The following is a 13518-nucleotide window of genomic DNA, read 5'->3' as shown; positions in this document are numbered from 1 at the left end:
CTGAAATATATGCACACTCGGTGCATTGATATTCAGAGTCAGATTCGCGGGAGAGGTCCGAACTGAAAAGGAAATTGGAAAATGAGAATCGCCTTCAAGGAGTTGCGATTTCAACCGTGCGTCTCTATGACGAGACAGTGAAATTCGCAAATAGAAGGAAGTAGAGCTACCACAAAGGGAAATGGGTATAAGCAGAAAGAAGGTGATGAGAGATTAGATTCTCAGTGAAACATCGCATTCCTTCTCCTTAGACACCCAGGGTAGGCTTTTCAACCTTGATTCGCAACCTCGTAGTAGCTGAAGGGGAAATTGCTCGGATGAAAAATCCGATCCGACTCGTCCCTATCGATGATCATCTGTGGGACAGCAGTTCGCGGAGTTTGCTCCAAGGCGGTTATGATATGAGCCTTCACCTCGGGATGCTGGTTCCAGTCGTCTGGCCATACCAACTTCCTAGAGCCCCTACATTCGGGCTTCCAGCAGCGGCAGCGTACCTTGCGCGTTATCTCAAGGGCCGGGCACTTGAATTCGTCGATCATTTTGCGTTCCAGATCCTCGGCGTCACTGACGGTGAGCCAGCCGGTGCTGGTCTTCGTGTTGACGAAGGCTTTGGTGGCTTTGCCGATTCTTGATCCGCAGAAGAAGAAGAGTTTCCGGGGTTGCGTTGAATGGATGCAGTGAGGGGTTTGTAGTACGCAGACTTGACACATGCCTAGGATTGGTTAGACTTTTGAGAGCATGGACGGGTAATAGCGACTGTAGCCTACCTGCGTTGAAAAGATAGTTAGCTGTCGCTCCACGATAGTTGAGAGTTTGTACTTGTAATGTTGTATTCCACCTGTATATTTTGAGCAATGGACAGCGACCTGACTCAAAGGATTCAAAGAATCGATGATGTGGTCGAGAGTGGCTTCAAGTAAGTGAAACGGTAGATGTGGCAATGTTGTTTATACTCATAGGAGCCTGGAACACTGAGCGCGCGAACAATAGCGAACTGAGGGCTCAACATTACACTCCCACGCTGTATACAACGCCTGACCATGAATCCGTTTGCGTAGAGTGGGCCTCATAAGTTTCGAGTCAGGCAAATCAAAGTAACCCTGTGGGCGGTGAGTCCAGTAGGACGCGACAAACGCTACACCTCTCAGAATGAAGGTTAATCTTGCAGATAATGCCACCTTCAAATCACTCCCGCAACTACAGTCTACCAATAATCTTAGTTCACACGGAGACTAATGTGGTGTCGGGGTGGTGGAAGTTCAGAGCTCATCACGGGAATCCAATATGGCCGCAGTATACATTTGCGTGTAACAACTGCGTTGACTTTGTACGGACATCAAAGCCTACCGAGTACGGCTACGACAAAGCGAGGTGGAAATCATTCGAGAAATTCGACTCGCGGCACCGTTGCGGTGACGCCTGTGAACTCTTCAAACGGTAGGCAAACGCTGCCTTCGGAACATTTACACGTGCCCGGACCGCATGCTCGCTCTGCCAACGGTGATATTATTTTTCGCCAGTCCCAAAACAGTGCTCTATGAAAGCTACGTGCTAGAATGGGACCTACTTTGACTCAAAGGCAGTATACAAACTGATGCGCTCTGGACAGGAACACTACAAATCTACGTGCATAAAATAGTCCATTCTTTTACTACGGTGCCTCTTCACTTTGGCCGCGCGGAATCCCATCCACCTCCCAGTACTCCACACCCCTCTGCCACGGGTGGTGATTGTCCGGGCACTGCCCAATCCGTATAATCTCTCTCAACCGGTCCATTTCATTCTTATTCAACTGCCCATCTTCATCGCGGTGAGTCATACTCTCAACCTGCCGCACAACATCCGAGGACCATGACTCCGGCCATTGTAGAGGGTATTCACAACACTCGTAGCATTTCGCCCACCACTTAGTTCCCTCTTCGAACTCAGGAAATTTGTAGTGCTCTTTCAATCGAGTGATAAATCCTTCTGCTTCTGCGGGGTTTACGAATCCCGCCTTGCTGTTGGGTATGACTTCGATACGGGCAGCGCGGCCGAATTTATTGCGGCAGAGGAAGATGAGGGTTCGGCGATGGTGTTTGGTACATCCGGAGCGGATGATTTTGACTTTGCACAGTCTTGCCCCTGGTAAGCTTGCGCTCCGTGAAAAGGACGCAAATGACTTGGACCGCTTACTTCTAAAGAGTCGAAAGAAAATTTTGAGCGATGCAAATTAGAAATCCAGTGACTCTCTGGGCTCAGAACAAAAGTAAAGAATGAATACCAATCTACAAACGAGACAAGCGTGGAGACAACGTTCGGGCTACTTTTAAATCGACGAGCCTAGCATCTATTGTTTCCCACTACCGTCACAAGGGCGGAGAACGGGAAAGTGCATAGAGGGAATACGGGCATCGCGTCGTTTCCCCGAGCGTTCCTAACATACAGCAAGCACGGAGCAAACCAAGAACGACGTAATCTACCCTTAAGCAAATAGCTGCAAAAGGCCCGAACAGATTCCTGATGTTCACGTGGCTCCAGCTTTTGTGCCTCTTCTGGCGCATGAGACCTACAGGAGCACCACGGGCTTACTCGGCCTTGAGCCTCAGTCATTCGCATCATTCTATTGACCTCTCACATATTGTGAGAATCTTCACAATGCCGAATACCGCCATATGTATTTTCCAGGACAAGGTTCTTTGTTCTAGAGACACCGCGTCTCTCCGTACACACGACTCAGACAATTACACAATGCAGACTCATCGAACAACCGCATTGTGCAGCTGTCACTTCCATACGTCGTCTTCAACAACCAACAATAGAACAAAGCCTATCCTCCTTCTCTTTGTCTTCTTATTTGAAATAATGATACTAATCTACATTTCAGTCTATCTGTAATTACGACTTGTTTCCCGATATAGGCCCTTTGTTTCGCTCTTTACAATCTCCGCTGCGGCCACACCGACGAGTGGCGCATGATTGTCATGTCTTCTTAATTACAGCAGAGCGCCTGCTCAACTACTGAATCAACATATCCTCCTTTGCCACTGCTTTCGCGTAGTCATTTCTAATGCATTTTCATTTTACCACACTAGCTTTTCAAGATTTAACACACTTTTCACGATAATCGCAAGTAAATCCGATATCCCATTTCACGTTCACTCCGCACGCTCGTTTGGAAGTATATCGCGACGCAATTTCGCAAGCTTCTTAGCATTGACAAAGGCTGCATTGACTTCCGCCAGTACTCTAACATCAAATCAAAACTAGATCCACGTTGACGAGGGCAGATACACAACTATACCAGCCCGGAATGCCGCACATCCAAGTTACCAACCCCTTCGCTCCCGACCACACCACCCTTGTTCCTCTTACCCACCCAGGCGCCAAAAGACGAGTGAACTTCGATACGCCGGTTGAGTCTAGGAGCCGACAAGCCACTGTTGTTGATGCCGCGGACGAAGACAGTGTCGAGCAGATACCCCTGGCGCAGACCAACTACACAGCAAGTGCGGGCACTGAGGCAGAGGTCCAACCGCGAATTACGAGTCCATTTGAGATTCCCGACGTTTATGCTTTGGGGCCGGCGCAGGTAGGAAATGGTGAAGAGGAGAGGCAGGGTAAGAGAAGGAGTGTCGACTCATTATATGCGGAGCCGGAGGCTGCGAATGTGGTGAGTCAACGGGTCAGGTTTACCGAATCGACGCTGAGGGAGGAGAAACGGAGAGAGGATAGATCTGAGACGTTGGGGAGAGTCGTGGCTGATAAGCGGAGGATGGAGGGTTCGGGGGCAACTGCATGCGCTGCGGATGTTCCCAAATCCTCCACACATATTGGTTCATCATATGCGTTCCCTGGCCAGAACTCGACGAAGGACAAGGCTTCTGAGACTAGTGCACCGCCCTTGACGTGGAAGCGTATTCGAGCGGAAATCCAGGAGGCACACAGGAATGGTCCTCCAGGGGACGGCGAGGAGCTGTTGCGGGTGATCAATAATTGCAAACAACTTGTCAGAAAGTATAACCAGCGTAGGCGGGAGAAGAAGGAAGAGGGCCAGGAAGAACAGTCGTCGTTGCAAGTAAGCCAACATGCTAATGCCCTGCTTCAATCTGAGGGGAAGAGCAGGGAAGGCGCAAAAGACATCGGCATACCATCCACTCTGCCAGAGCATCAAAAAGCACCACCTCGACCCAAGGCCGTTAAACCGCCTCGTTTCCTTCAAAGCGAAGAACGTATCAGTCAACCTACATCATCTCGCGCGACACCAGCGCCACCACCTCCATTCAGTGTGCCATCGTATACTTCCACCCATCACCGTACATCTAGCAGCTCTGCGTCTGTTTCACCGACGACTGTTATTCCGCCTCAACCACGCATCACTCCAAGGGAGTCTCCCCCACAACCAAGCGTGGAATCAGACGCTATACCACGAAGCCGCTCCTCTTCAGAAAGCGTGTCGCTCGCCTCAGTTTCCATCCCACTGAGAATCTCCCCCAGCGTTCAATACGACGCTCAATTCACAACCCTCAAGCTCGACAAAAACAAACCAACACTCCCAGCCCAGCCTAAGGGTATCGGGCTGTCTGACCCCACACAAAACCAGCGCGAACAAACACAAACGCCTTCGAGACAGAATCAGGAGACTCGTGAGACAAGGAAAGACAGGCTCAAGGAAGGCACAGCAGACGCAGAAAAGCTGCGTCTCCAATCTCCACTCTCATCTCACCATCCCTTGCGCCAACACAGCCCTCGTCATATCTCTTTGTCATACGCAGAACCCTCAAAACCACTACCGCCTCCCCCTCTTCCACCTCCTCCTCGTCCACTTCCTTCTCTCCCCGTCCCTCCCTCTACACCCCATCCGCGATCTCCCCATCCACCCACGAAAGCAAAACCCCAATCCAAACACCCCCAATTCCAATCCAAACACCACACCACCCAGTGGCTCCCGCGCCTCCCGCACCTCCCCATCCCCTTCCACCTCCGCACCAACACTAACAAACCCCACCGAATCAAAAAGTCCCAAATCTCCCTTCCAGGCCCCATGTTCACACCACACCCCCACGCCGTCAACATCCGCGAATCGAGCGGTGGTGTCGGAGGTGTGTATGCGCAAACGAGTTTGAATTGGCGGACGGATCCGAGGATTCGGTGGCCTGGCGCGAGTGACGCGGAGGGAAATGTGAATGGGAAAAGTGAGCGGGGCGTAGATGCAGACGTGATGAGGATGAGGACGGGAGCGGGTGGTAATAAGGAGACGGGGAGAGGAGTGAAGGAGAGGGAAAGGGGAGGTAGGTTTGAGAATGGGATGGACGGGCGTATGGTTAGGGAGAGACCACACTTACGAGCGGAGACTTCGCGGGTGCGGATGCGGAGTGTGGAGCCGCCAGCGAGCGAAAAGATGTCTCGTCGACCGGTGCCTGTGGCGGATGTGAGGAGGCCACTGAGGCAACAAGACGACAGGCATTCAGAATCGCACTCGCACGGGCATTCCCTGCTCAACCTGCCCCATCATATAGGTAACCCTTTTTCCCACAAAAAGACACAATCTCACGACTCGTTACGAGAATCCGCAGACAAGGAGAGGCAGGAGGCTAAACACAGGGAATTGCAGGGTAAGGAGAAGCACAAAGCAAGAGAAAACGCCCGCAGCCGCCAAAGCTCCGACACAAGTTTCGCCTGCAAAGGAATCAATTACGTAGCGGAATACGCCAGCCTCGCGACGAATCCCTACGAGGAGGAGATTCGGCAGTCGAGAGAAGCGAAGGAGTTGAGGTTGAAGCAGGCGGATGCGGGGCTAGCGAAGAGGAGGGAAGTCATTGAAAAGCTGAAGGGCAAGACGAAGGATCGACAAGCGGCGGGGATAGCGAAGGGTAAGATCAAACTAACGAAAGAGGGAGATGGCGAGGGGTCCGGCGACCAGCTAGACGAGAGTAGGTACGTCCATCCGCGTCCTTTACCTTTGCCGCCCAAGCGGGTCAGTCATATAAGTGAGGAGGAGGAGAAGGAGGAGAAGATTTTGTCGCCGGCACCGTTGCGCATACGCAAGAGGAGTGGGACGCCTACAGGTCTTGCGAGGCAGCTTGTTCCTTCAGATTCTCCGTCTCCTCCTGCCCATCCAACTCTACCTGGCGCTGTCATTTCTCCCGAGGAATCTCCCCTTTCAGAGCCCTCAGCGCAAGAAGGCAAGAGGGACTCGCAGTTTTACGCCCCGTACGACTCTATCGTTTTTGAGTATGAATTCATATGAGAAGCTAACTCTTAGTGTGTCCGTAGTAATTGTAGAAGTAAAAAGTCGCAAGTACCATGTGATGGGCGAAGAAACGGTAGTCAAGGGAGAAATGGATACGCAAGAGGATATCGAGATGAGGGGACGCAAACGGATACTGTGGTATAGAGACGCTAAGAAAGTGTTGGGCGCATTTGGCATTTTGATTTTAAGGAACAAATATTGAGAGACAGATTGCGGCTGAGAGATAATTCATGGAATACGTTTGCACTAACGTTAATGGGGAAAGAAGGTGGATGAGAAACAGAAATCGTCATGTTTACCTCGCAATAGATGCATAAATAGAACTACATCAGAAAGCACGTCTATCCCAAAGCTCCTCCTCGCGCAATCGCTCGGATAACCATCTCTTCCGTGCCTGCCATTGTTCAAAGAAAATCCAATCCATGTAAGGCAGAACGGTGACGCCACCAACCCGAACCCGCCACCAAAATCCGACAACAAAGCAACAAAGCAGCTCCATGATGACAATTGAAATGAAGCCAGTACTAGAGCATTGATATTGCTGTATCTCGCCACATCGTCAACGCCTGCCCTCTCAATCCGTTCTCCTTCCCGCTCCCCTTCCTCCAGGCTTTCCCACTCACGTACAACTTCCCAGTCCCCATCACTTCATCCGCGCCGCATACCCAACTCTGCCGGGCGCGTATTTAGCGCGCGGAGACTTATATGATGCTCGGCGGCGCCTGCTCGCTCGGTTGCATAGGTTCGCAGGGGGAAACCAGACGTTGGGATGTGATGGAAGTGACGACAGCGCACTGGACTGCTGTCGAAGACCGAGGCAGCGGCATTGGCATGAAAAAGGGGTGGGAATGGTGCGATGAGGGCGCTACGGTGCCACGGAACGTGTTCGCGGCAACGTCATCGAAGCTGCAGGTTCTGGGAATTCTCTTGGAATCTGGAAGAGCGCGCCACGGCAAGAGGGACACCAAGGATGCAGGATTTCGTGAATTTCTTACTACGCACACTGCGACGGATTACGGTTCCGCTCATGCCTCATTTTCATGAACAGCTAGGTTGGAATGAAAGAGGAGAGCCATGACTAGGTATCAAACAACCCCCACGCCTCAGGACCCCTACCCAAAGGAAAAGATCGCGTTGGATATAGCGAGGGAACGACTTCCGACAGAGAAAATAAAAGACGGAAAAGAAAACGAGAAAGTGCTGGCCAAAGCCAGATCAATCGCTCAATGGAATGGGGAAAATGTACAGCTGATATACCCAGCCAGTCGAACGCCAACGTGCGCCCCAACACCCCAAGGACCCCAGGTATAATATGAAGAAGACGAAGAGCGAGAGAGAGAAATGAAGAGCGCGACGATGCATGTACAATTTTGAGCAGGCTTCAAACACAGCCTACGCCTGTTTCCCCGTCACCCCCGGCCCAAAGTCGAAGCCCTGCGCCGAGGCCGACTGAGGCGGAGGATACGACGGTGAAGCCAGCGGCGTGTACGCACCGGGGATAGGTACAGCGGCATACGTCTGCTCGCCGGGTGCAGCGGGAACGTGCTCGTTCTGTCTCTCGGCGAAGCCTGGGGAAAGGGGTGGAGAAGCGGTGTTGGTGCGAGCGGGCACATCGAAACCTCCTTGCGCGACCTTGGGTGTCGCGCCGGTGATCTTGATGGGGGGTGCCTGCAGCGCGAAAGGCTGGGGTTGGACGATTTCGCGCGCCACAGCGAATTGCACCTTGTCGCTTTCACCGTTTTCGGCATCCGACTGTGGGTCTTTGGAGCCGTAGTAGGAGTAGCCTGGAGGAGGGCGCCAGCCGCCGGAGCGAGGGGAGAGGGGACCGAGTCCTGGGGTATTGGGCGCGGATTGAGAGCGTAGTTGTGCGAGGTAGAGGTCGGAGCGGGCCTTGTCGCGGACGGCCATGGATTTGCGGAGCTTGCGTTTGGACCAGAAACGATAGAAGACGAAGCCGTATATGACGATGCAAAGCATTTCGATGACGACTTCGATGATGCAGCAGACGAGGGACCAGTTCTGTTGGCATCGTTAGTCTCTTCTATTGCGCAATGAAGATGGGAATGCGTACCTGGAGACGGCATAAAAGAGCATATGACACGTCATTTTCGAACAGGTGCCGACGCTTGTTGTCGACGCAAGACCAGCCCCACATGTCTTTGCCGTTGCCCTGCGATTTGCTCTGGTTGAACAGTGCGGCGCCAACGGCCCACATGACGATGCTGAAGATGAAGAAACCAACAGCAAAGAGGGTATAGTATGCTGCCACCTTCTCCGCTCGCCGATGTCCGCCTCTTGTGTATGCGATTAGGACAACAATGGACATGAACAGAGAGATGCAAGCGATGACGAGAAGTGTGACTTGTGGCCAGACCTTGGTGTTATCGGCCCAAGGTGGCAGATTGTTCCTACGAGGGAGATTCTTGGTAGCGTTGAAGATGGCGAAGACAGCTGCCAGCATAGAAAGCACAATCAGACTACAGGCGAAATTGATGCCACGGAGGAAGATCTTCGCTATCCGTACCCGAACCTTGATTTTCTGCGAATCGTTAGTTGGATCGTCACTGGCTTACTGTCCCTCCCTAGGTACGTACCAGGTCTTTTGCTTGCTCCTTCTCCGTCTCTGCCTCCTTCTTCTCTAATATCTGCTCTTCTCGGAACGTAGGACTGAGAATCATGGTCTCCGCGCCTGGTGTCCGCGGCGGCGCACCAGGAGACTTCAGAGCGCTTTTAAGAGGAGATTTGGGCGTTGGTGGCGGGAGGTACCGCCTGTTATCGTGTTCTTCTTCCATTTCGACAGGTTCGATGTAGCCAAAGCCTACGTCGGAAACCTGTGGCTGGGGCTTGTAGTGAGTCGTAGGCGGATCCGCGAAAGGCGACCTTGCGTCGATCGGGGAGTAGACCGAAGTCGCTTCGGCAAAGCGGGCAGTTCGTGGAGACTTGAGTGAGGGCGGCGCGAGCGAGTCTCTTGAGGTTCGTTTCTCGATGGTCACTGTAGGAGTCTTCTTGGTGTTGGCGGCCATGCTCAAGACGAGTTGGACAGTTATGAGAGGAGGGGTCGGCGTGAGAATGTCATGAACGATCGAACAGTTAAAGAGAAGAGGTGAAGTTGTCTATGATGGAAGGGGAGACAGCAACTTGGAGAGCCCAGCTTCGGCAAGTCGCAACACAATTCGGAAGAATAGAGAGACGAAAAGCGAGGACGCACAGCAGACTGCAAGAGAAGAGACCGGCTGGTCAGAAGAAGAGGAGTTTGAGAAGTCGCGGCGAAGCGCTGGCCTTTTCTAAGGGCGCTTCGAAGGTACGCGGATTGGGTGGGCGGGGGGACGGGAGGAATAAGAGCGAGTGGGAGTACGTACTATGGTACAACGTCGAAAATGTATGGCGGCAACGAGAAGTGGACGATGGCGGTCCTGATAGGCTGGTCGCAGGTGACTCGAGAAATCAATGGCGCGCAACGGAGGGGTTATGGTGGTGCCGCCCAGAAATAGACGCCCGGATGAACAGGCTGGGAGGCAATAAACGATTTGGAAGTCAGCGCTTCCAGACCGGCGCACACTGCGGCACTGTATGCGGAATTGCTTGGAAGGATGCTGCTCACTGCTCCGCTGATGGTTGTCAGCGAGAAACGTGTTTAGTCTGCTACTGCAAAGAGGGTTTGGAGGTTTTGCGGTGGGTATGTATGCTTCACTCTGCTCGTCGTAGGAGGAGTGAATGTTCACAGCTCCCTCGGAAGTCCGAGGCGAGGGGAAACTGGGCTCTCATGAGGAGGACTGCTGCGGCAGACGTCTTCGGGGGAGGGAGGTCTGCCATGCTGGCTGCAGGTAGGACAGCGGTATTCCGCTGACGTCCAATGGATACGGCTTGCTTCGCGCTGGCGTGGCTGTATGGGGACGAGGATGGGCGGTGGTTGGGTGAGGCGGTTTCTTACTCCCCGGTCGCATAAACGAAACAAGCCTCGGCGGTTGCCCACCCGCTGCCAATCACTGTCCGTGCCTTTCGATCTGCTGCTGGACCCCTCGAGCGGCGTGGGTGCGATGGCGCGCCGTGGTGTTGTTGCTCTCGAGTCCCTCCTCCGAGCGGCGGGAACAGAGGATGAGACATTGAGATGGCGCTTGCGCCATGCCGCCGTCGAGTCCCGCCCAGAGCACCCATCAGAGAGACATCGCAATAATCGCAGCATAAAGATGTCCTCTCACCCGCTCGCTGCCACATTTGCGTCGATATTGCCTCTTTGATTGTCTCTGCGCTTGGCTGTCAGCACAGCTCGCTCAAAATGCATCTGTCGGCTGAGGGGGTCCCACACAGAAACAGCGACACACCACTCGAGAAAGCCAGCGGGAACCCAAGAAATCCAAGCTCCGCGCACGTCCCGTCACCTGCAGAAGCGCAATCGGGAGACGGCCACAGCCGTTGGAGAAAAGAGGTCAGTGGTGTGAAGAGGACCAGGGATCGGATTGCAAATTAGCCGGGTTGGGAGGTGAATTGCTGTGGTACCATCATCTCGAGAGCCCATTTTGCGGCCATATCGTCCCATCCCAGACTAGCTTTGCCGTGTCCAACCTCCCAACTTCCAAGAACAGTGATATTAATAGTATTCGCCACTGCCAGTGTTGCGTCGCAACTTTCATGTCGTACGAACCGCAAGGTGTGTTGGAGGGCCTCTGAGCAGCCACGTTGGACGACAGGTCCCTTTGGCACATGATGACCATCGTCACTGCAAGAGTCTCCCCATGTGATATTCTCAACGGAGCAGTAGTAGATTAGACTCTCGCTTCACCTGTAGACGTTAGGGTAGACTTTACAAACGGCACCCGCCAAAGGCCCGTCCCTTCCTCCCGCACTCTTCTGATTCGATTCTGCAAGTCCCTCTTACGCTGAGCCACCACCTCCGCCTCTCTTCTTCCAGACTCCACCGTGTACACCAAATCTTCCACATAACTATTTCCGTATCCTCCCCCTTCCCAAGCATGCATGTGCACTCCATCCGTATCCCAATCCCTCCGGCCCAAGGACCACCTGTTCCCAAAAAGCTGCCAAACCTGTTCCCAGCATGAACCCGTATCTCACCCAAATCCACAAAAAGATCCCCGCCCTACACGTGTGCAGCGTGCGGCGGAAACATTGTTTCGAAACAAATTATCCCCTTTTGGGTAATCTGCTGCCCTCCAGAGGTCGATCTCACTCAGATGGCATGCCGCCGATGCACACTGCTGCTAGCCGAACCTCCTTCGGGAGTCATCACATATTGCCTCCAGCCCGATTTAGATGATTTTGTTTGAGCGAAGGCGGGGCGTGAAGGATGACATAACGGGAGATCAACTATGGAGGGCACCTGTGGGGTTTGGGGCACCGTGCAGGGTTGGGATCCTGCGAACGTAAGAAAGGTGGTGAGGGGTATTAATAGTAGCGGATGGTACGATCTACGTGCGTAGAGTACTACAGTAATCAGTGAGTTCTAGAAGGAGGCTGCGCGCAGTGATGGATGCATTTGCATCTGACTCCTCATGAGATTCAGCAGGCTGGAGTTATCCCTCTGGCAATCCAACCAAAGTACGGCCGTAACAAAAATTAGCTGAGGGTAATGCGATGTTATCCACAGAACCCCGGAAAGCCAGCAGTATTCTTCTTCGAAAGCGACGCATCCAAGTCGATGCGCCGCTGAAGACAATTTGGGTCGAGTGAAAGGCGAGTTGAAGTAGCTACAGAGAACACAGCCTGCAAGAGATCGGGGACCGGTGTGAGAGAGAGCGTCATGTGGCGCAGAGGCTTGCCGAATATCAACATTTGTGTCTCTACTTGCAGCATGTGATAGCGTGCTAGAGCGTGCTATGCGTGTTTCGAGATTCCCCTATACGTGAGCTGGACCCAATACAGAATCATGTTTAACAGTAGTGCTCCTTATGTCGTAAAGTTGTAGAGGCAAGACGGGACCGAATCGAGCTTTCTACTGTGTACATAGTAAGTCAACTTTCCGTCGTTTCGGCCCCAGTTTCCAAGGTAGCAAGGCTGATGTAGCCTACGCTAGTGGAGCGGACCGAATACATTCACTAACCAGATACTAGGTCGGAGTAGCCTCCACGTAGATCTAGGAGTATACGTAGTCACACTATCGAATACCGCTACTTTTGTCTATTAGCGCAGATGAGTCACACTTAAGCACAGCAACTAGCAGGAGCAGGCGGTGCGCACATCACCTTCCTCTTAAGACTGCAGTATCTATCCCGCAACTCAACCTCAGCTACCAAGAGACATGACCAGCCCTTACCGTCCGGCCGCAATATTTGAACCAACCAAGCACGCAGCCCTTTCAAATCAGACATGGACTACCTCGATGAGCTTGACAACTCCGCCATCGACGCCCTCGCCGAACTAGAAGGAGGCATCGACTTCCATCTCCCGTCGATCACGCCCACCGCCACCTCACACAATACATCTCTATCTTCAGCCCGCTCAGCGCACCGCCGTCGCCGCGTCGAGGCCACCTATCTTCTCCGCCTGGAACATCCTCTCTCAACGCCGCGGGAGGTTGCGGACGTCCTTCAACTTCATCGCGTGCCCAAACTCGGAACCGGCAGCGGGGAAGACGGCGACGCGCACTTCTGCCGCCTCTCCCAATCCAACATGGACAGTCTAGACTCCTAGACCGCTATACATCATCCTAGAAAGAAGTTCACTAAGGTCCGACTCAGTATCGCGCATAAAGACACCGTTGAGCTCCCTATGCTCGGCCGTGACCCAACTCTCCCCCACTATCGACCCTCTGTGCCTGCTTCCGCAAGGCTAGAGGATAAGTTCCCTATATGGTATTTCTTTTACGGCACTCTGGCGTCACCCGAGCGCCTCTCACGGCTGCTCGATGTAGACCTAGCACAGCTCCCTGAACTTAAGGCAGCTACCTTACTAGATGGCAAGATCCAGACGTGGGCAGGTAAATACCGGGCCTTGATGGATTCTGTAGGCGGAAAAGTGGAGGGATGGATTTACCCTGTAATATGTGAAGATCAAGAGGATGCGTTAAGAGTATATGAAGGTGATAGTTATGAGGTTGTGCGTGCGAGATTCGTTTCAGACGGGAAAGTTATCGAGGGGAGGACGTTTCGATTTGCGGGGTTTGAGGATGAGTTAACTGAGGACGAGTTGGCATACCCTAGGTAGCTGTAAAACAGTCCAGCTTGGCTATATACAAAGCTGCTTTCCCGAACCCAGCTCGCGAAAGCTTCGGAAGGGCTTACTGGTGGTGGCGACTTGATATTACACAGCTAGGCAAATTTTGCTCGACCTGT

The 13518-nt window shown here is 52.9% G+C and overlaps 5 protein-coding genes across 5 annotated transcripts; 3 read left to right on the top strand and 2 right to left on the bottom strand.

The window, feature by feature from the left end:
• Positions 1-1651: 1651 nt before the first annotated feature.
• On the bottom strand, positions 1652-2601 carry EI97DRAFT_438477 (uncharacterized protein; the record flags this gene model as incomplete). Its single annotated transcript, XM_033799501.1, has 2 exons — positions 1652-2161; positions 2572-2601. 2 exons carry the CDS (start codon positions 2599-2601, stop codon positions 1652-1654), a joined length of 540 nt encoding a protein of 179 aa, XP_033658613.1.
• A 691-nt stretch (positions 2602-3292) lies between these two features.
• On the top strand, positions 3293-6229 carry EI97DRAFT_454293 (uncharacterized protein; the record flags this gene model as incomplete). Its single annotated transcript, XM_033800523.1, has 1 exon — positions 3293-6229. The coding sequence occupies one exon, from the start codon at positions 3293-3295 to the stop codon at positions 6227-6229; it is 2937 nt and encodes a 978-aa protein (XP_033658612.1).
• A 1221-nt stretch (positions 6230-7450) lies between these two features.
• On the bottom strand, positions 7451-9563 carry EI97DRAFT_19559 (uncharacterized protein). Its single transcript, XM_033793637.1, has 3 exons — positions 8827-9563; positions 8304-8771; positions 7451-8251 (listed from the first exon to the last, which is right to left on the bottom strand). The coding sequence occupies exons 1-3, from the start codon at positions 9253-9255 to the stop codon at positions 7625-7627; spliced, it is 1524 nt and encodes a 507-aa protein (XP_033658611.1). The 5' UTR covers positions 9256-9563; the 3' UTR covers positions 7451-7624.
• A 2990-nt stretch (positions 9564-12553) lies between these two features.
• Positions 12554-12877, top strand: EI97DRAFT_438474 (uncharacterized protein; the record flags this gene model as incomplete). The annotated part of the gene is made up of 1 exon (XM_033799500.1): positions 12554-12877. One exon carries the CDS (start codon positions 12554-12556, stop codon positions 12875-12877), a length of 324 nt encoding a protein of 107 aa, XP_033658610.1.
• EI97DRAFT_19540 (uncharacterized protein) lies at positions 12756-13480 on the top strand. Its single transcript, XM_033793636.1, has one exon. It carries the CDS (start codon positions 12956-12958, stop codon positions 13388-13390), a length of 435 nt encoding a protein of 144 aa, XP_033658609.1. The 5' UTR covers positions 12756-12955; the 3' UTR covers positions 13391-13480.
• The last annotated feature ends 38 nt before the right edge of the window (positions 13481-13518 follow it).

The sequence above is a fragment of the Westerdykella ornata genome (genome assembly GCF_010094085.1).
Source record: "Westerdykella ornata strain CBS 379.55 unplaced genomic scaffold EI97scaffold_1, whole genome shotgun sequence".
In the NCBI taxonomy this organism is placed as follows: domain Eukaryota; kingdom Fungi; phylum Ascomycota; class Dothideomycetes; order Pleosporales; family Sporormiaceae; genus Westerdykella; species Westerdykella ornata.
Note: the sequence above shows the minus strand (reverse complement) of the source record. Positions and strands in the feature narration are given on the sequence as shown.